At 46.5% G+C, this 23,354-nt stretch overlaps 1 protein-coding gene across 2 annotated transcripts; it reads right to left on the bottom strand.

Annotated features, from left to right (window-relative positions):
* Positions 1-1,031: 1,031 nt before the first annotated feature.
* TOR3A (torsin family 3 member A) lies at positions 1,032-22,544 on the bottom strand. 2 transcript variants are annotated; one of them, XM_061185668.1, is made up of 6 exons: positions 22,213-22,544; positions 20,964-21,077; positions 20,118-20,383; positions 18,319-18,497; positions 2,506-2,630; positions 1,032-1,917 (listed from the first exon to the last, which is right to left on the bottom strand). In XM_061185668.1, exons 1-6 carry the CDS (start codon positions 22,490-22,492, stop codon positions 1,667-1,669), a joined length of 1,215 nt encoding a protein of 404 aa, XP_061041651.1. In that variant the 5' UTR covers positions 22,493-22,544; the 3' UTR covers positions 1,032-1,666. The 2 variants fall into 2 exon arrangements, with proteins under 2 accessions (XP_061041651.1, XP_061041652.1); XM_061185669.1 differs by lacking the exon at positions 20,964-21,077.
* Between the last annotated feature and the right edge of the window lie 810 nt (positions 22,545-23,354).

Here is a 23,354-nt window from a genome sequence, read left to right on the forward strand (position 1 = left end):
GTGGCTTTCCCCGTGGTCTCAACAGCAAGCGGTAAGTGGTGGAGCTGCTGAGCAGAGGAGTCTGGCTCCAGAGGAGTGTTCGGAACCACTGCAGTCTGCTGCTTGTTTTGGTTCCTGAGCTATAAGAGATTCAGACCCAATGTTTATGACATCAAACATGGCTGGCCAGTGCTAAAAGCATGTCAGCTGCTCTGTGGCTCTGAGACCTGAAGCTATAGAACATACCTTTTAAAGTGTGTATTTACAGAGTTTAGATCTGGGTATGTTACAGGATTGGGTGGCTGCATACTGTTCCTGAAATGCTCTAGAGTGAGACGGGGAGCCAGCACCTAAAACTGGCCCCCATTTTATTGTGCAGTTAGGCCAGGTTTACGTCTGTCCCATGGGTGGTGTAAAACTAAGTTTCTTTAATTCATGTGAGTACTGACTGGGTATCTAACGTTGCTCAGGCTGGGTACTGCCTAACCTAGAGGTAGCTATTCAAGTAAACGAATGTAATAGTGTTAAACAGGAGAGAAGCAGAAGTGTTCCATTTTACCAGGACTAAAGGTGAGAGGGTTGGGAGGACTGTAAATAAGAGGGCCACTTGAGGTGATGACACATATAAAAGAGCTGTGTGTAATTCCAGACGTGTGGTAGAAGGGAAGAATCAAGGGAAGGGGAGAAACACATAATGAGCACCTCCTGTGTATAGAGGCACAATGTACACATTTACACATGGCCATTCAATCCTCAACGATGACTGTTTTTCTTTTTAAAGCTGGGAGCACAGGAGTGCTGTTTTCATATATATAAGGGCAATATGCTGTGGATGCCTCTTCAGTAAGAGGTTGAAATAGCCTGGCTCAGCTGATGTGGTCCCAAAGCAAACTGAAGTAAACTGGCAGACCAGGCAACCACCCTGTCAGCTCTGTGAGTGCCAGTATATGTCCCCCGTCTCCACCAGTCCCCATCAGTATTAGCTGGCATGTGGAATTTTGCTGAGTGAGCACGATTACTAGGGCTCAGTAAGAAGGTAAGTAAGCTGAGGGTTTTAGAAAAATACAAAATTTTAATCTTTACATATGATACAATCATGTCAAGGTCCATAACTTAAAAAAAAGTTCTTTAATTTTAATTGATTTAAATCTGCAGAGCAGAACAAGTCTTAGCCTACGCTGACCTGATTTAAAAAAAAAAAATCTTCCTCTGTGCACTTTTTCCTTCAGCCTGAGGCTCTTTCCTGATCTCACAGATAGAAGCTCATCAGCTTCCTTCTGGGAATAACAACTTGAAAGCTAACCCACCCAGTTCCTGCCACTGGTAAGCAGAAGTTCATTTTTCCCTTCTCTGTCACTGAGGATACTGCAGCCTCAGGCCCAACACCCAAGTCCAGGCATCTGCAGGCAGGAGCTGATATGCTAATAAATCCTTGGGATTTATCTCCCACATGACCTTCTCCAACCAGCTGGCCCACATTTTGGAATGTGGCTCTGTAAGGCACCAAGTGATTTTAAGAATTGGCTCTGTCTCTGATTTAAGGCCTCCCTTTTACACACCACTTGTGCTCGTGGCTGCTGGATGCTAGCCTGCCCCTCCAACCCGTTATGTCCTGGACAGTGTGCTGACAGGCCCCAGGATCCTATTAGTGGAAGGCAGGCAGCTTTGGGAAGTTTTCATCTAGCCCTCAAGGCAGGAAATAGTTAATTCTCTGGGAAATAGATTTGCATCCCTGAGAAGAGAAGAGTTGTTCCTCCTTGGGGACGTACACCATCATCTTGGCGATTTCATCTAGTGCCTCTTCCGTATACAGGAGCTCCTGGCTCAGGAAAGCATCACGTGCACACAGCCTCACGTGACGGTACTCCAGTGGCAGGAAGGGGATGAAGAAGTCAATCAGGTTTTCCTTCACAAGACAGCTGTGTCCAAAGCCACTGTCTAAAATCAAGAGCAAAGTTACATGGAGTCTGACTTGGGGCTGAACCCAACTGGAATTGTGAGGTGTCCCCTACCCTTAGGCCTGGGCAAGGTTTGTTCTTATATGCCAACTCCAGGAGGGCTGTCTGAACATTAGGTCAAGAACTATGCAACTGTGTCCTCCTTTAGGGAAACAGGGCCGTGATTAACTGGATGTGTGAGAGGGGGAGAGGGGCTATGCCTGCCAGGTTATGGTTTCATTGGATGGCAGAAAGCAGAAGGTGGAGTGACCCTGCCTATCCGACTGGAGGCTGAGCCACTGAGGCTCTCGCAGTGAGACTTTCTTCCTCAGGGTCTGCATACTCCATAGACCACTGCCTGTATGGCCACGGCCAACTATTCCCTTACAAAGGACTTTCAGAAAAGGACTTCAGCTTTCTTGGCACTTTTCTAGTGCCTATCTGAAGCTGACAACGAGATGATTATATGGCGCATCCTCTGTGATCCTGAATACCCTATCTCATGAGTACACCTTCTAGTACATACACATTACCCCCCTCCTCCCCTCTCAACAGAGGCTTATTTTCTGCAAGGCTGGGAGTCACTTACCTGTGGATTCCGCAATCTCAGCCTGGAGTTGGGGCTCCAAGTGCTCCATCCCAATTTCTTCCCGGGACCACCCAGCCTTAAGCAGGTTCAGGACTACCTCATTGATGATATTGCCCCCAAGGTTACTGAAAGAGACAAGCCCGGTTAACAGATTCTGTTGTTGGTATTTTTAAATTGAAGTAGAGTTGATTTACAATATTGGGTTAGTTTCAGATGAACAACAAAGTGATTTAGTTTTATATATATATATATATTTTTCAGATTATTTTCCATTATAGGTGATTACAATATTGTTGGGAAAATTTTCCATTATAGGTGATTACAATATTGTTGGGAATATCGTTCCCTGTGTTATACAGTAAATCCTTGTTGCTTATCTATTTTATATAGTGTCTATAAATCCCGTACCCCTAATTTATCACACCCCCTTTCCCCTTTGGTAACCAGAACTTTGTTTTCTACGTCTGTGGATCTATTTCTGTTTTGTATATAGATTCATTGGTATTATTTTTTTAGATTCCACATATAAGTGATATCACATAATATTTGTCTTTTTCTGACTTACTTCACTTAGTATGATATTCTCTAGGTCCATCCAGCAAAGGCAATATTTCTTTATTATGGCCGGTTAACATTCCATATGGTGTGTGTGTGTGTGTATACCACATCTTCTTAAACGAATCGTCTGTTAATAGGCATTTGGGTTGTTTCCATGTCTTGGCTATTGTAGAGTGCTGCTATGAACACTGGGGTGCATGTATCTTTTCAAATTAGAATTCTTATCATTTCTGGATATATGCTTAGGAGTGGGATTGTTGGATTACATGGTAGCTCTATTTTTAGTTTTCTGAGGAACCTCCACACTGGTTTCCATAGTGGCTGCACCAATTTACATTCCCACCAACAGTGTAGGAAGGTTCCCTTTTCTCGACACTCTCTCCAGCATTTATTATTTGTAGACTTTTAGATGATAGCCATTCTGACCAGTGTGAGGTGACACCTCATTGTGGGGTTTTTTTTTTTATTTATTTAATTAAATAATTTATTTTTGGCTGCATTGGGTCTTCGTTGCTGCAGGCGGGCTTTCTCTAGTTGCGGCGAGCGGGGGCTACTCTTCATTGTGGTGCGCGGGCTTCTCATTGCAGTGGCTTCTCTTGTTGTGGAGCATGGGCTCTAGGGCCGCGGGCTGATCAGTAGCTGTGGCTCGCGGGCTCTAGAGTGCAGGCTCAGTAGTTGTGGCGCATGGGCTTAGTTGCTCTGCGGCATGTGGGATCTTCCCTGACCAGGGATCGAACCCGTGTCCCCTGCATTGGCAGGCGGATTCTTAACCACTGCGCCACCTCATTGCTTGGGTACTGTGAGGGGACCAGGGAAGTCCCCTCATTGTGGTTATGATTTGCATTTCTCTAATAATTAGCGATGTTGAGCATCTTTGGATGTGCCTGTTGGCCATCTGTATGTCTTTGGAGAAATGTCTGTGTAGGTCTTCTGACCATTTTTTGATTTTTTTTTTTTTTTTTGATATTGAGTTGTATGAGCTGTTTGTATCTTTCGGAAATTAAGCCCTTGTTGGTTGCATTACAAATATTTTCTCCCATTCCGTAGCAGGTTGTCTTTTCGTTTTGTTGATGGGTTCCTTTGCTATGCAAAAGCTTTTAAGTTTGATTAGGTCCTATTTGTTTATTTTTGCTTTTATTTCTTTTGCCTTGGGAGACTGATCCAAGAAAATATTGCCACAATTTATGTCAGAAAATGTTTTGCCTATGTTCTGTTCAAGGAGTTTTATGGTGTCATGTCTTAGATTTCATTATTTTTATATTTGGCTTCCAAATGAATAAGCTGACCACTGAAGCCATTGCGTTGGTGACTGGAAGAATGGAGGTTGAGGGGCCTGGGCCTCCCCTCCTCCAGGAAATCTTATCACAACACACCATCCTGCTTTGTCACCCATTCTCCCTGCCTCACTCGCTTGTGACAAACACTGAGAGAGACGGTACTAGGTGCAGAGTGCACAAAGATGGTATGATGTAGTTCTTTCCCTTGACTTCTGTGTGGAAGGAGAGGCACATGTGTGTGTGATTCCAGGACAGTGTGGCAAGGGCTAATGTAGGAGCAACTGGGGCCCAGGGAGAAGACTTCAGAGGGAAGATGAGAATTCTGGGCAAATGTAGCCTGAGTAGTGATCATCAGACACAAGGCAGGGAAGGGCACGTGTCCAGGCACGGACAATCAGAGGGCTTGTGGGGTTCAGGGGCTGCAAGTAGCTTGGAGAGGCTGGAGGAGCATAGGCATGAAAGGTAGGCTGAGCCTGGCATGAGGTCTTTGTGAGCCATGCACGTGGATTTTAGCTTACGGGCCATGGAGAGCTGTTGAAGGGTTTTGAACTTGAGAGTATAGGGTAGTAGGGTAGTCTGATCAACTTTACTTCCTAAGAAAATCATTCTTGGGCCACAGTGGTTGGATTGAAGAGAAAGCTAGTCAGGGAGCTTTTTGCAGTAGTCCATGTTTAGAGGTGATGCAGGCAATGGAGAAGGGTTTAGAATTAGTGTAGGAGGCACAATTGACAGGACCTTGTAACTGATGGATGTGAGAAGTGAGAGAAAGGAGGTCAACAAAGAAATCAAGTGTCTGCCTTGAGTGGCCTGCAGCCCCCTCAGCGAAAGTGGAATATAGGAGAAGGGTGGAGAGGCCAGCTTGGATTTACACACGTTTGAGTGTTGTGCACTTGCCTGTGACCTCGCCAGGGGTTGTGATTTCATTGGGCAACTGGAATTGTGGGTCTAAAATACAGGAACGAGGAGTGAGTTAGAGAGATGAAGGGGAGAAGAAATCTTAGAGCTGGGAAGCTGGGAAGGAGGAAGTGGAGGCTGGGACTGGCAGCACGTCGTCCTCCCCGCCCCTGATATACTTCTCTCCACCCCACTGCACTCATCTCCCCTCCCAGGCCTTCTGCCAGCTCCTTAAACAAACCGAGCTCTGCCCTGCTTTTTCCTCAGGCCCAGCAGAGTGAGGGACTATAATGAGTGAAGGAAACAGGGAGACAGGTGGCAAGTGAAGGGGTGGGGATCCAGTATTTCCATTCTGTTCTCATCAAGCTCTGACACTCAGGTATGTTAGCTCATTTGTCTTCTCATTTAGCATTTGAGTGTATCCTAGGGGCCAGGCTTGGGACACAGAGGAGGAGCTGGGTGGTTCTCTCCCTGCCTGCCTCCATGGACGGGCAAGGAGAGAGAGGCTGGGGCAGGCATCCTTTCCTGCCAAGTGATCCAATCTTCCTTCTTGTAGGGGCCAGTGTGCCCCTCACGGCTAGATTTTACCTGAGGCCATGAGCCCCCACCTAGAGAGCCTGGGGGCTCCCTGCTCAAGTTCAGCTGCTCAGCCAGACTTCCCCTGACATCTGCAGCTGGGGAAGCTGCTTATGACGACACTCTTCTACTTCCTGAAGCTGTGGCCCTACTCCTTCTCCTGCAGTAAGGCCTGCCAGGCAGGTTATCTGTGTACACGCAAGACCACAGTTGCATCAGCTGAGGCAAGACCTGCCCACTGCCAAGGGATTGCCCAATCCTGCATTCCTCACAGGAGGCAAAGGAGGGTTTACCTTTCCATGGACTGCAGGACAGGCATCCAGGGTGAAAGGGAGAGGAACAGGATTCACTTCCTCAGCCCCAGGGGCACAGACTCTGGTGCCTTCCCCATTTCTACCCAGAAAGCCACCTGAGACTAAGTTTCTTGAGAGCATAAGCTTAGCCTCTTTGTGGTGCCTAGCACCAATCAGGCACTCAATATTTATTAAATGTTTATTGAATAAATGGACATCTCTGCATGTTTGTCTACACTATCTATCTCCACCTCCCTTCTGAATTTCTCCTCTTGTCCCACAGCCAATGTCTCTCTTCTTCCTCTACGTTACAGGCTTTATCTCACCCAATACATAACCTGGGCCCCTTTTCTATTCCAACCCCACCCCTAGTCTTCAGCTCCTCAGGCACCAACAATTACACCTTTAAGCAGATGTTGCCTTCCCGGAACACTTCAATTCCCTTGCACATCCTCCCAGGTTGCCTGCTGACTGGGAGGTCTTAAGGGATCAAGGGACAGAAGGCACCTCTAGAGACGAACTCTCTCCCCTGGCTCTGGGACAGGACATGAAATCTCACCACAGAGGAAGGAGACTCAAAGGCCTCTCCAGAACTGTGATCATCACAAAACCCAGCCTTAACTGCTAAGTCTTCCCTGAAGAACAGATACAAACTTGACTCAATCATAATCTCTCTGAACCTTAGTTTCCTAATTTGTAAAATTAGAGACTTGAAACAGACAATTTAAGAAGCCCTCCTTAGGTCACCTTGGATTCAATGGTCAGTCAACAAATAGACACTTCTGTGAGCACCTGCTATGTGCTGGGGTACAAGGCCTTTGATTCCATGAATAACTGACATTTGTATAGTTCTTTTCATTTTTCAAAGCCCTTTCTATCCATTCTTTTCCTGACAGCAGCCCAAAGAGAACAGGCATTAATACCCTCTTCACTTTACAGCTTCAACGGAAGAGGCCAGTAGCTCTCATCCCCAGAGGAGTTCCACTGTGCCTGTCCTGCCCTGTGACTCCATTCCCAGAGCCTTCTGTACTTGGTAGAAATGGGCAAAAGCAGTCAATGTTAGTTTTCTGGTACTTGGCCAGGGCCCCCAAATTCCTCAGGCCCAGATGAAGGACTGGCTGAGTGCTGGGGCAACTCTAGCCACAGCCCCGCTCCCCACTACACCCCCTGCTTCAGCTGCCACCACCTCCTTTCCGCCATCCGACACCACCACTTTGCAGGGGGGCCAGCAAAGCCGCTAGCACTTCACTTCAAATAGCAGGTTTAGGATTTTTTTCAGGATTAAACAAAACAACTGGCCTTACACTAGTGATTTGTTTACACCATCAATTTGAATCAGCTGTGCTTTTCTTTCAAATATAAGAGTCCTCACCACACAGGTAAGGTTATCGTAGAAATCAAGTCCAGAGACACCATCTTCCCCCACCTATCACTAGACTAGCTGAAAACTTTGGGGTTTAGAGGTGCTGCTTTCTGGCTGCCCGAGGCAGGGGTGCGAGGTGCTGTACCGCACTGACAGCCTGGCTGGCCCACGGGCTCCATTCAGTCCACCCAGGCCTGTTGGGGACCACTGGCTCTCACGGGCCGGGCCCACACCAGGGCCACTGGAACTGGAAGCCATGTCCTCGCCTCTCTCTCACCAGTGTGCATCCTCCTCCCTAGGGGCTCAAAGGCTCCTTCAGGGCCAGTGCAGCCTCTGCATCCCCTTCCACAGTAGGCCCCACAGGGCAGCTTGTCTGCAGTGGCTCTCTTCCTGGCCCTTCCTCCACTCTGCCAGCCAATGTCTGTCTGCTCATCAGGACTCCCTGGCCTCAGACAGTGCAAAGACGCCAGGTCACTAGGGGGAAAGGGCAGGTGGTGGGGCAGGGGCACTGCCAGCAGGTCAATGACCAAAATACTACAAACGCAAACATTTGCATAGAGATAGCAGGGTCACCTGGGTTGCATTAGGAAATCCTGGCAACAGCAAGGGTGAGGTTTTCCAAGCTGAGAACTGGTGGGGATGTCAGTGCCCTGGCACCTCGAGCCAAGCTGGGGAAAGGTCGGCCACAGCCACAAGGCAGAAGTGGGCTTGGCCTGGTAGGAGGAAGGAGGAAGGAACCAGGCAGTGGAGGGGGGAAGAAGCCACGCGCGAAGTCAAAGGATCCCTGCAATAGAAAGGGCGTCCTGAGGTAGCTGGGCACTAGGCTTCCTTCCGTTCTGAGGGAAGGACTGTGCCTGCAGGAATGGTTCCAGGGGTCCCCTGCCCGGGCTTGGCTTGGGTGGAGAAGCCTTGGGGAACCAAAGTGATTCCTTATTTTGCTTCCTCTGCATTTTGGAGCCCCTACCTAATTCACTGCAACAGGAAGAGATCTGCACTTCTGGGCTACCTCAGAAGGTGATAAGTAGTATCACAGAGTTGTTTACTGTCCTTGCCTCCTAATTCTGATCACTCAAGTCATATTAGAAAAGCTTTCTCTGCTTTTCTCTTAAAATCACCTTCGGGGGCTCCCAAAGGCCCTCCTTTGCAATGCACTGTAGTGTCCCGTCAGCCTTACTTATAGACCAGGAAGGACTTGCCACTAACACACCAAAATCCCAACCCAGCAACAGTTTAAACCAGTTCCACCTTGTCTTGTGGGTCCACAATGGAACAAGATCTGCCCTCCACAGCTCACTCCTTCACATACACCAAGCCTGGATGAAAAACCAGATCCCTTACTTCTCCTCACAGGGTGTACCCTAAAGCTGGGGGAAATCCCCTAGCAAGCATGTACTGGCCTGCAGGAGGCGGGTGACCGTGGGGAGGAGTGCTTTGGCTTCCACTGAGTGCAAGAAGCTGTTTGTGAAGCATTCAAGTTGGGCCAACAGGGACCCAAACTTGACTGCTAACAGACCTTGGGCAGGACTTTCTGTTGAAGCTGCCATAAAAAGATAGGATTGGACAGCTTGATTTCAAAATTAACTTTTTGCAAGCCATTTCTAGAGCCTGTGCCACACAGTAAGAGGGAACTCCTAGTGTGTACATTTCCAACTATATTACAAAGCTTTAGCAATCAAAGCAGTATGGTATTGGCATAAAAACAGACACACAGATAAATGGAACAGAATAGAGCCTGGAAATAAATCCACACATATATGGTTAATTAATTTACAACAGAGAAGCTATGAATATGCAATGGGGAAAGGACAGTCTCTTCAATAAATGGTACCGGGAAGCTACATGCAAAAGAATGAACTCGACCACAAAAAAATGCTGGAACCGACCAAACAAGATATCCTACAACCAAAGACAAAGAAGAAGCCACAATGAGACGGTAGGAGGGGCATAATTGCGATAAAATCAAATCCCATACCTGCTGGGTGGGCAACCCACAAACTAGAAAATAATTATATCACAGAAGTTCTCCCACAGGACTGAAAGTTCTGAGCCTGACGTCAGGCTCCCCAACCTGGGGGTCTGGCAACAGGAGGAGGAGCCCCAAGAGAATCTGGCTTTGAAGGCCAGTGGGGTGTGAGCACAGGAATTTCACAGGACTAGGGGAAACAGAAACTCCACTCTTGGAGGGTGCACACAACGTCTCGTGTGCACCAGGACCCAGGGAAAAAAGCAGTGACCTCATAAGAGCCTAGACAAGACCTACCTGCTGGTACTGGAGGCTCTCCTGTGGGGGCAGGGGGCAGGGGGCAGCTGTGGCTCATTGTGGAGACAAAGACAATGGTGGCAGTAGTTCTGGGGAGTGCTCATTGGCATGAGCCCTGCTGGAGGCTGCTATTTTCTCACCAAGACCTGGTCCCACAACAGCCTTCAGGCTCCAGTGCTGGGACCTCAGGCCGAACAGGGCAGGAACACAGCCACACCCCTCAGCAGACAGGGTGCTTAAAGTCTTCCTGAGCATACAGCTACCTGCTAAACACACCCCTTGACATGGCCCTGCCCACCAGAGGGACAACACCCAGCTCAACTGCAATCACAGAAAGTTATACAAAATGAAAAGGCAGAGGAATGTGTCCCAGATGAAGAAACAAGATAAAACCCCAGAAGAACAACTAAATGAAGTGGAGATAGGCAATCTACCTGAAAAAGAATTCAGAGTAATGACAGTAAAGATGATCCAGGATCTCGGAAAAAGAATGGAAGCACAGATCTAGAAGATAAATGTTTAACAAAGACCTAGAAGAACTAAAGAATAAGCAGACAGAGATGAACAATACAATAACTGAAATAGAAAATACACTAGAAGGAATCAATAGCAGAATAACTGAGGCAGAAGAACAGATAAGTGAGCTGGAAGACAGAATGGTAGGAATCACTGCTGCGGAACAGAATAAAGAAAAAAGAATGAAAAGAAAAGAGGACAGTCTAGGAGACCTCTGGGACAACATTAAGCGCAACAACATTCGCATTATAGGGGTCCCAGAAAGAGAAGAGAGAGAGAAAGGACCAGAGAAAATATTTGAAGAGATTATAGTTGAAAACTTCCCTAACATGGGAAAGGAAACAGTAAACCAAGTCCAGGAACACAGAGAGTCCCAGGCAGGATAAACCCAAGGAGAAACACGCCGAGACACATAGTAATCAAATGGACAAAAATTAAAGACAGAAAAATTATTAAAAGCAACAAGGGAAAAACGACAAATAACGTACAAGGGAACTCCCATAAGGTTAACAGCTGACTCCTCAGCAGAAACTCTACAAGCCAGAAGGGAGTGGCACGATATATTTAAAGTGATGAAAGGGAAGAACCTACAACCAAGATTACTCTACCCGGCAAGGATCTCAATCAGATTCAATGGAGAAATCAGAAGTTTTACAGACAAGCAAAAGCTAAGAGAATTCAGCACCTCCAAACCAGCTCTACAACAAATGCTAGAGGAACTTCTCGAAGTGGGAAACACAAGAGAAGGAAAGGACCTACAAAAACAAACCCAAAGCAATTAAGAAAATGGTAATAGGAACATACATATGGATAATTACCTTAAATGTGAATGGATTAAATACTCCAACCAAAACACACAGGCTCACTGAATGGATACAAAAACAAGACCCATATATATGCTGTCTACAAGAGACCTACTTCAGACCTAGGGACACATACAGACTGAAAGTGAGGGGATGGAAAAAGATATTCCATGCAAATGGAAATCTAAAGAAAGGAGTAGCAATACTCATATCAAATAAAATGACTTTAAAATAATGTTACAAGAGACAAGGAAGGACACTACATAATGATCAAGGGATCAATGCAAGAAGATAGAACAATTATAAATATATATGCACCCAACATAGGAGCACCTCAATACATAAGGCAACTGCTGACAGCTATAAAAGAGGAAATCGACAGTAACACAATAATAATGGGGGACTTTAATGCCTCACTTACACCAATGGACAGATCATCCAGACAGAAAATTAATAAGGAAACACAAGCTTTAAATGGCACAACAGACCAGAGAGATTTAATTGATATTTATAGGACATTCCATCAGAAAACAGCAGATTACACTTCTTTCTCAAGTGCACACGGAACATTCTCCTGGATAGATCACGTCTAGGGTCACAAATCAAGCCTCAGTAAATTTAAGAAAATTAAAATCATATCAAGTGTCTTTTCTGATCACAATGCTATGAGATTACAAATAAATTACAGGGAAAAAAACGTAAAAAACAGAAACACATGGAGGCTAAACAATACGATACTAAATAACCGAGAGATCACTGAACAAATCAAAGAGGAAATCAAAAAATACCTAGAGACAAATGACAATGAAAACACAATGATCCAAAACCTATGGATGCAGCAAAAGCAGTTCTAAGAGGGAAGTTTATAGCAATACAAGCCTACCTCAAGAAATAAGAAAAATCTCAAATAAACAATCTAACCTTACACCTAAAAGACCTAGAGAAAGAAGAACAAACAAAACCCAAAGTTAGTATAAGGAAAGAAATCATAAATATCAGAGCAGAAATAAATGAAATAGAAACAATAAATGAAAGGAATAGCAAAGATCAATAAAACTAAAAGCTGGTTCTTTGAGAAGATAAACAAAATTGATAAACCTTTAACCAGACTCCAAGAAAAAGAGGGAGAGGACTCAAATCAATAAAATTAGAAATGAAAAAGGAGACGTTACAACGGACACCGCAGAAATACAAACCATCATAAGAGACTACTACAAGCAACTCTATGCCAATAAAATGGACAACCTGGAAGAAATGGACAAATTCTTAGAAAGTTATAACCTTCCAAGACTGAACCAGGAAGAAATAGAAAATATGAACAGACCAATCACAAGTAATGAAGTTGAAACTGAGATTAAAAATCTTCCAACAAAAGTCCAGGACCAGATGGCTTCACAGGTGAATTCTATCAAACATTTAGAAAAGACCTAACACCCATCCTTCTCAAACTCTTCCAAAAATTGCAGAGGAAGGAACAGTCCCAAACTCATTCTACGAGGCCACCATCATCCTGATACCAAAACCAGACAAAGATACTACAAAAAAAGAAAATTACAGACCAATATCACTGATGAATATAGATGCAAAAATCCTCAACAAAATACTAGCAAACAGAATCCAACAACACATTAAAAGGATCATACACCATGATCAAGTGGGATTTAACCATATTAACAAATTGAAGAATAAAAGCCATACGATCATCTCAATAGAGCAGAAAAAGCTTTTGACAAAATTCAACACCCATTTATGATAAAAACTCTCCAGAAAGTGGGCATAGAGGGAACCTACCTCAAAATAATAGAGGCCATATACGACAAACCCACGGCAAACATCATTCTTAGGTGAAAAACTGAAAGCATTTCCTCTATGATCAGGAAAAAGACAAGAATGTCCACTCTTGCCACTATTATTCAACATAGTTTTGGAAGTCCTAGCCACAGCAATCAGAGAAGAAAAAGAAATAAAAGGAATCCAAACTGGAAAAGAAGAAGCAAAACTGTCACTGTTTGCAGATGACATGATACTATACATAGATAATCCTAAAGATGCCACCAGAAAACTACTAGAGCTAATCAGTGAATTTGGTAAAGTTGCAGGATACAAAATGCGCAGAAATAGCTTGCACACCTATACACTAACAACGAAAGATCAGAAAGAGAAATTAAGGAAACAGTCCCATTCAACACTGCAACAAAAAGAATAAAATACCTAGGAATAAACCAACCTAAGGAGGTAAAAGACCTGTACTCAGAAAACTATAAGACACTGATGAAAGAAATCAAAGATGACACAAACAGATGGAAAAATATATCATGTTCTTGGACTGGAAGACTCAATATTGTGAAAATGACTATACTACCCAAAACAATCTACAGATTCAATACAATCCCTATCAAATTACCAATGGCATTTTTTACAGAACTAGAACAAAACGTCTTAAAATTTGCATGGAGACACAAAAGACCCCAAATAGCCAAAGCAATCTTGAGGGAAAAAAGTGGAGCTGGAGGAATCAGACTCTGACTTCAGACTATACGATGAAGCTACAGTAATCAAGACAATATGGTACTGGCACAAAAACAAATATAGATCAATGGAACAGGACAGAAAGCCCAGAGATAAACCCACGCACCTATGGTCAACTAATCTATGACAAAGGAGGCAAGGATATACAATGGAGAAAAGACAGTCTCTTCAATAAGTGGTGCTGGGAAAACTGGACAGGTACATGTAAAAGAATGAAATTAGAACACTCCCTAACACCATACAAAAAAATAAACTCAAAATGGATTAAAGACCTAAATGTAAGACTGGACTCCATAAAACTCTTACAGGAAAACATAGGAATAACACTCTTTGACATAACTCACAGCAAGATCTTTTCTGACCCACCTCCTAGAGTAATGGAAATAACAAAAATAAACAAATGGGACCTAATGAAACTTAAAAGCTTTTGCACAGCAAAGGAAACTATAAACAAGATGAAAAGGCAACCCTCAGAATGGGAGAAAATATTTGCAAATGAAATCAATGGACAAAGGATTAATCTCCAAAATATATAAACAGCTCATGCAGCTCAATATTAAAAAAACAAAAAATCCAAAAATGGGCAGAAGACCTAAATAGACATTTTTCCAAAGAAGACATACAGATGGCCAAGAGGCACATGAAAAGCTGCTCAACAGCACTAATTATTAGAGAAATGCAAATCAAAACTACAATGAGGTATCACCTCACACCAGTTAGAATGGGCATCATCAGAAAATCTACAAACAACAAATGCTGGAAAGGGTGTGGAGAAAAGGGAACCCTCTTGCACTGTTGGTGGGAATGTAAATTGATATAGCCACTATGAAGAACAGTATGGAGGTTCCTTACAAAACTAAAAATAGAATTACCATATGACCCAGCAATCCCACTACTGGGCATATACCCAGAGAAAACCATAATTCAAAAAGACACATGCACCCCAATGTTCATTGTAGCACTATTTACAATAGCCAGGTCATGGAAGCAACCTAAATGCCCATCAGCAGATGAATGGATAAAGAAAATGTGGTACATATATACAATGGAATATTACTCAGCCATAAAAAGGAACGAAATTGGGTCATTTATAGAGATGTGGATGGACCTAGAGACTGTCATACAGAGTGAAGTAAGTCAGAAAGAGAAAAACAAATATCATATATTAATGCATATATATGGAATCTAGAAAAATGGTACAGATGAACCGGTTTGCAAGGCAGAAACAGAGACATAGAAGTAGAGAACAAACGTACAGACACCAAGGGGAGAAAGCAGTGGGGGGGTGGGGGGGGATGAATTGGGAGATTGAGATTGACATATATACACTAATATGTATAGATAACACAGGGTCTACTCTTCGTTGCAGTGTGCGGTCTTCTCATTGCGGTGGCTTGTCTTGTGGAGCATGGGCTCTAGGTGCACGGGCTTCAGTAGCTGTGGCACATGGGCTCAGCAGTTGTGGCTCGCAGGCTCTAGAGTGCAGGCTCAGTAGTTGTGGCGCACGGGCTTAGTTGCTCCGTGGCATATGGGATCTTCCCAGACCAGGGCTCGAACCCGTGTCCCCTGCATTGTCAGGCGGATTCTTAACCACTGCACCACCAGGGAAGCCCCCTCATTTTCGCCACTTTTATTCAACATAGGTTTTGGAAGTCCTAACCATGGCAATCAGAGAAGAAAAAGCTATAAAAAGAAAAGGAATTCAAATTGGAAAAGAAGTAAAACCATCACTGTTTGCAGATTACATGATACAATACACAGAAAATCCTAAAGATGCTACCAGAAAACTACTAGAGCTCATCAATGAATTTGGTAAAGTGACAGGATACAAAATTAATACACAGAAATCTGTTGCATTTCTATACACTAACAACAAAAGATCAGAAAGGGAAATTAAAGAAACAATCCCATTTATCATCGCATCAAAAAGAATAAAATACCTAGGAATAAACCTACTTAAGGAGCCAAAAGAGCTGTACTCCGAAAACTGTAAGACGCTGATAAAGAAATCAAAGATGACAGAAACAGATGTAAAGATATACCATGTTCTTATATTAGAAGGATCAATACTGTCAAAATGACTATACTACCCGCGGCAATGTACAGATTCAATGCAATCCCTATCAAGTTATTGTACCAATGGCATTTTTTCACAGAAATAGAACAAAAAATTTTATAATTTGTATGGAGACACAGAAGACCCCAAATAGCCAAAGCAATCTTAAGAAAGAATAACAGAGCTGGAGGAATCAGGATCCCTGCCTTCAGAGTATACTACAAAGCTACAGGCATCAAAACAGTATGGTACTGGCACAAAAACAAATATAGATCAATGGAACAGGATAGAAAGCCCAGAGATAAACCCATGCACCTAAATGTCCATCAACAGAGGAATGGATAAAGATGTGGTACATATATACAGTGGAATATTACTCATCCATTAAAGAATGAAATAATGGATGGACCTGGAGATTATAATACTAAGTGAAGTAAGTCAGACAGAGAAAGACAAATATCATATGATATCACTTATATGTGGAGTCTAAAAAAAAAAAATGATGCAAATGAACTTATTACAAACCAGAAACAGATTCACAGACTTAGAAAATAAACTTATGGTTACCAAAGGAGAAAGGTGTGGGGGAGGGATAAACTGGGAGTTTGGGATTGATATATACACACTACTATATTTAAAATAGATAACCAACAAGGACCTATTGTATAGCACAAGGTGCTATGCTCAATATTCTGTAATAACCTAAAGGGAAAAGAATTTGAAAAAGAATAGATACATGTGTATGTATAACTGAATCACTTTGCTGTACACCTGCAACTAACACAACATTGTTAATCAACTATACTCCAATAGGAAATAAAAAAATTTTAAAAATGGATTAAAGACTCGAACTTAAGACCTGAAACCATAAAATTCCTAAGAGAAAACATAGGCGGTAAGTTACTTGACATTGGTCTTAGCAAATATTTTTTGGATTTGACACCAAAAGCTAAGGCAACAAAATCAAAAATAAACAAGTGGGACTACATTAAACCAAAAAGCTCCTGCACAGCAAAGGAAACCATCAACAAAACAAAAAGGCAGGGACTTCACTGAGGTCCAGTGGTTAAGACTCTGCACTCCCAATGTAGGGGGCCCAGGTTCGATCCCTGGTCAGGGAACGAGATCCCGCATGCTGCAACTAACAGGCTACGTGCCGCAAGTAAAAGAGCCCGCATGCCATACCTAAAGATCCCGCACGCAGCAACGAAGATCCTGTGTGGCACAACTAAGACCCGGTGTGGCCAAATAAATAAATAAATAATGAAACAAAACAAAACAGCAACCTACTGAATGGGAGAAAATACTTGCAAATCATATATCTGATAAGGGGTTAGTATCCAAAATATATAAAGAACTCATACAACTCAATAGCAAAAAAAAACAGGTAGACAAAAAGGTGCTCAACATCACTAATCACGGGGGATATTATGCAAATCATAGCAGGTATGAGATACCACCTCATACCTCTTAGAATGGCTATCATTAAAAAGACAAGAAATAACCAGTGTTGGTAAGGCTGTGGAGAAAAGGGAACACTTGTGTATCGTTGGTGGGTATATAAATTGGTGCAACCACTATGTAAAACAGTATGGAGGTTCCTCAAAAAATTAAAAATATAACTACCATATGATCCAGCAATTCCACTTCTGGGCATTTATCCAAAGATAATGAAAACACTAACTTGAGAAGATATCTGCACTCCCATGTTCACTGCAGCATTATTCACAATAGCCAAGGTAAGAAATAACCTGTGTCCATCAACAGATGAATGGATATAGAAAAAAGTGTGTGTATGTGTGTGTATACATATACATACATATATATATATAATGGAATATTATTCAGCCATGAAAAAGAAGGAAATCTTGCTATTTGCAACAACATGGATGGACCTTGAAGGCATTATGCTGAGTGAAATAGGTCAGACAGAGAAAGACAAATAAGACAAATACTGTACAAACTTCAAGTAATAAATAAGTCATGGGGATGTAATGTACAGCATGGTGGCTTTAGTAAATAATACTGTAGTGCATATTTGGAAGTTGCTAAGAGAGTACATATTAAAAGTTCTCATCACAAGAACAAAAAGGTTTTGTAACTAGTATGGTGACAGATGTTAACTAGACTTATTGTGATCACCTCACAATATAAACAAATAGCTAATCACGTTGTCCATCTGAAACTAATATGTCAATTATACCTCAATTAAAAAAGAACACTTAATGTCCTTCTAAGAGGGGACTCCCAGTGTCCCTCCCTCAGGAGGCTATGTACTAACTGGGGAGTCTGAGGGGAGCCTCCCCATCCTAAGAGAACCATGGAGGAGGTCAGATGAGGGACAGCTTGTTCTCCCCAGGCTGGTCCTGGGAGTTAGTTAGCTGGCCTGTGCTGGGGGAGGGGATGTCAGAGTCCTTCAGAAGTGCTTGGCAGAATCAAGGCAGAAGCAGGGAGACCTAAGGCTCCCCGCCCCTGCTGCCACCCAGTCAGCTGGGCTTCTGTTTTCTCTCCCGGAGTTTGTGTTGGTCTCCCTTTTGGAAAAGAGTGGGCAGCCTAGGAGAGCGTGGAAGCCCTCCACCGCCGGCTTACAGGCCAAGTAACAGCTCCCAGGCCTGGCACACACAGCGCCTGGACAGGGTTCTTCCTCCCCTCACCCAGTCCTCCTGACTTTTGTTCCCCAGACCTCACCTGAGAAAAAGAAAGATGGTTCTCGGGGACTTGGCCCTCGGGTTCTCGGGGGCCTGGCGTTCCAGGTGTGGCCTGAGGGCCTCCAGGAGTCCTGGGTGCAGCTTCTCAGCCTCATCTAAAATGAACAGGGTCTGGTGGCAGTGCTCCTGCGTCTTCCTGATCTGGCTTGCCAGCTGCTCCTGCACAGAATACGGGGAGCTGCTGAGGTGCAGTGGGAGGCACCTTCTAGCCCCGAGGGCCCTGGTGAGGCACTGGTTTCCCCAGGGCACCTGCAATGGATCACCTGGAGCTGGGTTCCACCGCAGAACCACCAATCCAAACCTCTGGGGGTGGAGCTAGGGCATCTGCCTCTAATGAGCTTCCCAGGTGATTCTCCTGTGCCCTGAGGTTTGAAAGCCAACTAGGTGGAGCCAGCCTGGGGAAAGGGAGAGGGCCCTTGGGAAATGGCCCCAGCCATGCTCCCTCCCCTTCAGGATGAGGTTCCCTCCCAGAACTAACCCTAACTCACCCTCCCCAAGGATAGGAGTCAGGCTCTCACACGGGGGTGATAGGCAGAGATAGGCTCGAATGCCCACAGGTGCTGTCTTGAACTCCCACAAGCAGCGCACCCGCTGGCACCAGGCTGGGCTCTCAGGGAAGAACCCAGGGGAGGACCTGTCTGGGACCCAGCCAACTCAAAACTGGGGTTCCCCACCCCAGGCAGGATAGTAAGCGCTCTAGTGAAAAGATGCTGCTCTACAGGGTTCAGGAGAACAGGGCCAACTCCTGCCCCAGGGTGGGGTGTTTTAGCAGAGCCCACACTCACCATCCACCTCTAGCCTTCCTGGATTCTGACTTCAGCCCCCTGTCTCCCCAGAGTGTGTGTGAGAGGATGGGCAGGGTATGAGAGAGAGAGTGCACACGTCGGTTTTCACAGTGGGGAAGCTGAGATTCACAGCTGTTTTACTGCAAAGCCAGCCAGTTCTTTCTGGGAAGGCCCAGCTGACCAGCTGCCTGCCCTTAGAACACGTTAGCCTACCCCTGCCCTCCTGGGCCGCACTGAAACTGCCAGGCAATCTGTCCTCAAAGGCTTACATAATCTTCCCAGGTTAACACACTCCAAATATTGGAACTAAAAGCCAAAGGTAGACACAGTCACCTCCGTCATGCTGCAGTGGGGTTTGGTCATCGTATGGCTAACATGTCTGAATGAATGAAACTCAAAATAGCAGAGCAGCAGAGACACTTTCTGCCCTCCACTTGTTGACATATAATGAGTAGTTTTGGGAAGACATGGAAAAATTACTTACGATAAGCCTGTTTTACAAAAGTGGGATATGCAACTTTCTGTCCAATATAATTACAGTGACATAAAAGAGAGCAGGGGAATGGCCTGAAGGAAGTACACCAAAATGCTAACTGTGGTGGTGTCCGTGTGGGGAGATCATGATAAAGTTTTTGCTTTCTCTGTTCCACACTTCCTGAGGCACTTCCACTACTTCTGCGACAGAAAAATTAACACACGAAGTGTCTGGTTAAGCTCAGTGTCTGGCCTCTCCTGTATGGCTGGGAGGGCGACAGCTCGGCACGAATAGTGTTTGGGACATCACTCTTTCCTCCACGTGTTCAGGGCCTCATCTGTGTGGAGTGGATGCCTCTGTGGGTTATAGGTTCCCTCGCAACGGCGCCCCTGTCCTCCAACCGCCACACCCAGGGCTGGCTTCAGCCCCCCTCCCAGCACAGGGGCCTGCGCCTCAGCTGCCGGAGCCTCAGCCGGACCCAGCCCCGCTGGCCCAGCTCCCCGGCACAGCCGGCCTCACCTGGTACAGGTCCACATACTTGTGGTGAGGGAAGTGCAACGTGGCGATGAACACCTTGACACAGTCGCTCCTCAGCCCGTCCCGGTACAGGTTCTCCGCCAGCATCCGCGCCACGAAGTTCTTGCCTGTGCCAGACCAGCCGTGGAACGAGAGAGCCAGGGCCTTGTCTGGCCAGGGCAGCTCCAAGTAGCCCCTGGCTGCTGTCAGGACCAGCTCCCGGGCCAGGTGCTGGCCGTGCAGGCGCACGCGCAGGTCCGCCTCTAGGCCTAGGGCCAGGAAAGAGCCATGCTGAGAGGTGCGCACAGGCGCGTCCCCACCAGGCTCGGCGACAGCCGAGAGACTGAGCACCTCTGAACGTCTATGAAGTGGGAGCCATCCTGTTTGGTGGCCTCAGGACAAGAAGCCACTGGGCAGACCTTGTAGCGGAAGAGATTCAGGGCTATTTTCTGAAGAGTTTGAGAAATCAAGGTTGACTTGACCCTTTCTGAAGGCCCTGAAGACACCCCAGAAGGGTTGGCAGAATCCTATCCAGAGGAGGAAGTTGCTCCCACCCAGAAGTTTCAGGACCCCCTAAATATTTTATGGAGACACCCTCATTTTATTCATTCTAATTCAACTCAGCAAACACCTACTGAAGGCAGCTAGTGTGTGCAAAGCCCTCCTCCAAGGCCTTCCTTCCTCTCAGCCATGAGGTTGCAGGGTTTTGATCAGGAGCCGTGGTGGAGACAGGGAGGGTGTGCTGCCAGCTGTGGGCAGGCTGAGGTTGGGTCCCTTCACCCTAGCATTTTCCTGAATTGCCTCCCCTCCCCACAGATTCCTGGGCCTTAGGGCCATGTAAGGTCCAACCTGTGAAGTTATTGATGATCCTGCAGTCCCCACTGTCACAACAGTCCTTGAAGCTGCAGTACCAGGTGGTCAGGATATCCAGGTACTGCTGGCCCAACAGGGGAAGGCTCCAGCCTGGAAAAGGAGGAGCTGTGAGACAGGGACGGAGCCCAGGCCCCAGGGAGAGCTGAGCACTGCCTCCCTTCTCCCGTCCTCTCTCCAGAGCCACTCCCCGCTGCTCTGCCCTGGGCCTTCCTTGTGCTGCACTAGGGAATGGGCACAAGTGGGCACCTCCGGCTATGAGGAAGTAGATGGCCTTGCTATATACAGATGCAGCTCCAGCTGCAGCAAAAGCTCAGTTTACTCAACAAATAAGCCTTAAGCATTTGTGCCAGACGCATAAGAAACCCAGGCCCTGCCTGCAAGGAGTTTGGAGCCTAGGAGGGAGACACACAGTAACTGGTGATTATCATTCTTCCTACTTGCTTTGGATTGCAGAATCATCTGATCACGGCCAACCCCAAGTATCTCAATTCTTTTATCAAATGTCAATTTGCATATGCCCAGCATTAGCAAAAACGAAACAAAAACCATTCACTGGAATTTAGAACTCTCGATTTAAACGGAAGATGTTTCTAACACCACTGCAGCATTACCATTACAGTACTATAACAGGACCTAGAATTAACGACATCGACTGCAAGGAGCCTCAGAGATCACTGGGTCCACGACGGTGACGTGACAACCCTGCCTCACAATTTGTCAGTGACAGAGAATAAATCAGAACTCAGGTCCGGTGGACTCATAGCCCAGCCTCCGCCGCCAGAAGCAGCAAAGGGGAAGAAGGTACTTGGGGGTGTAGCCAACCGGGGACTTTCCTTAAAGCCATCAAGAAGGTGGGCAAGAGCAGCTCCTTGGAATAATGCCAGGGCAGGTTCGGAGACAGCAAGGAAGTGTGAGCCGTCTGGAGGAGTTAAGAACGCGCGACGTGGGGGAGCGCAGCCAGGCCCACTCGTATGCACAAGGGCGCTGCGCCAGGGCTGGGAACGAGGGCAGTGACGGGCCTTCCTGGTCCCGCAGAGGCTCCCTGCCCTCAGCCTGGCCCAAAGGCTGGGCGGAATAGCAAAGCCGGCGGCTAAGGCGCCCGCCTGGTGACCCCGATCACAATGGCCCAGGGCACGCGCGAGGCTCTGACCTCCGTGCCCGGATTCCATCGTGCCTCGCGCATCCAGCCCGCGCGCTCCCGCCCTCCTGAGCCGGCGGGTCTTACCCAGGGGCCGCGCCGGCGCCTCCTCAACCTGCCTACAGCCGTCGGGCCACACGCGGCAGCGGAAGAGAGCCCAGTAGCGTCTGCAGAGGGCGCCGGCCGCCCTCAGCCGCTCCCGCAGGCCCTGGAAGGCCGGCCAGGACCCGGCCGAGCCCGCCTCCTCGGCCCCCTCCCTCGCCCTCGCGCGGCCGCCGTGTCCCCACGTGCCCGGGGGCGGCAGCAGCAGGAGCAGGAGCAGGAGCAGGAGCAGGGGCCAGAGCGGACTCCGCAGGCCGCGAAGCATGGCCAGGTCGGCAACCGGTCCCTCTGCCGCCCGCCCTCCACGGCCCTTTCCAGCCCACGGTGGGCGGGCGGGCGCCGGCACTTCCGAGGCCCGGATTGGCCGGGGATTGGCGTTGCCACGGGAACCGCAGGCGGGCAGAGCTCGCCTCCCATGTGACCCAGGGCGAGCCAGACGCCGGCCGGGAACCGAAACCCGGATGGTGTCCCGGAGGGCGTCTCGAGGCCGCTTGCAGGCGCCGCCCACCCACCGGGGACTCGCTGCCAGGCAGCAAGCAGTCTCTTTTGGGTGATTGTGGTTGCAAAGAAGTTGAAGTCAGGCCTTAAGATGGCCACTGTCAATAATCACCCAAATACTTTCGGGCAGCTCTGGTGGCCCATCTGAGGCCTACTTAACACGGGCACCCACTTGTGCCCTGTCCCGTGTCTGCATATCAACTTTTTGCCAACCTGTTAGACGAAACCGGGCAACCATCTCACCCAGGAGCTTGAGTTGGCCAGGGCAGTCAGCCCTGGGCGTGGCTCCTCTACAAAGGGAACTGAAACAGAGCAGCAAATAATCAGCAGGTTTCCACAGCTGGAGTCCACCAAAAGCAAGAGGAAGCTGGTGGGCTCCAGTCTGGAGATATTTGGGTTTTGGAAACTCCCAGAGCCATGGGAAAATCACGAGGTCTCATATCAATGTTATCATAGCCCATTAAAAACAAGTTAGGCCGAGTACTGGGTGCACTTTCTTGGCTTTAAGTTTGCAACTTTCAAATGCTTGTGACTGTGAGCATCTTCTCAGACACCACTGGCAAAAGACCTACGAGCCTCTTTCCTGGGACTCTGTTCTCATAACCTGAGCAGGTAACAAGGTCACTAGA

Source organism: Eubalaena glacialis, chromosome 3 (assembly GCF_028564815.1).
Source record: "Eubalaena glacialis isolate mEubGla1 chromosome 3, mEubGla1.1.hap2.+ XY, whole genome shotgun sequence".
Lineage (NCBI taxonomy): Eukaryota > Metazoa > Chordata > Mammalia > Artiodactyla > Balaenidae > Eubalaena > Eubalaena glacialis.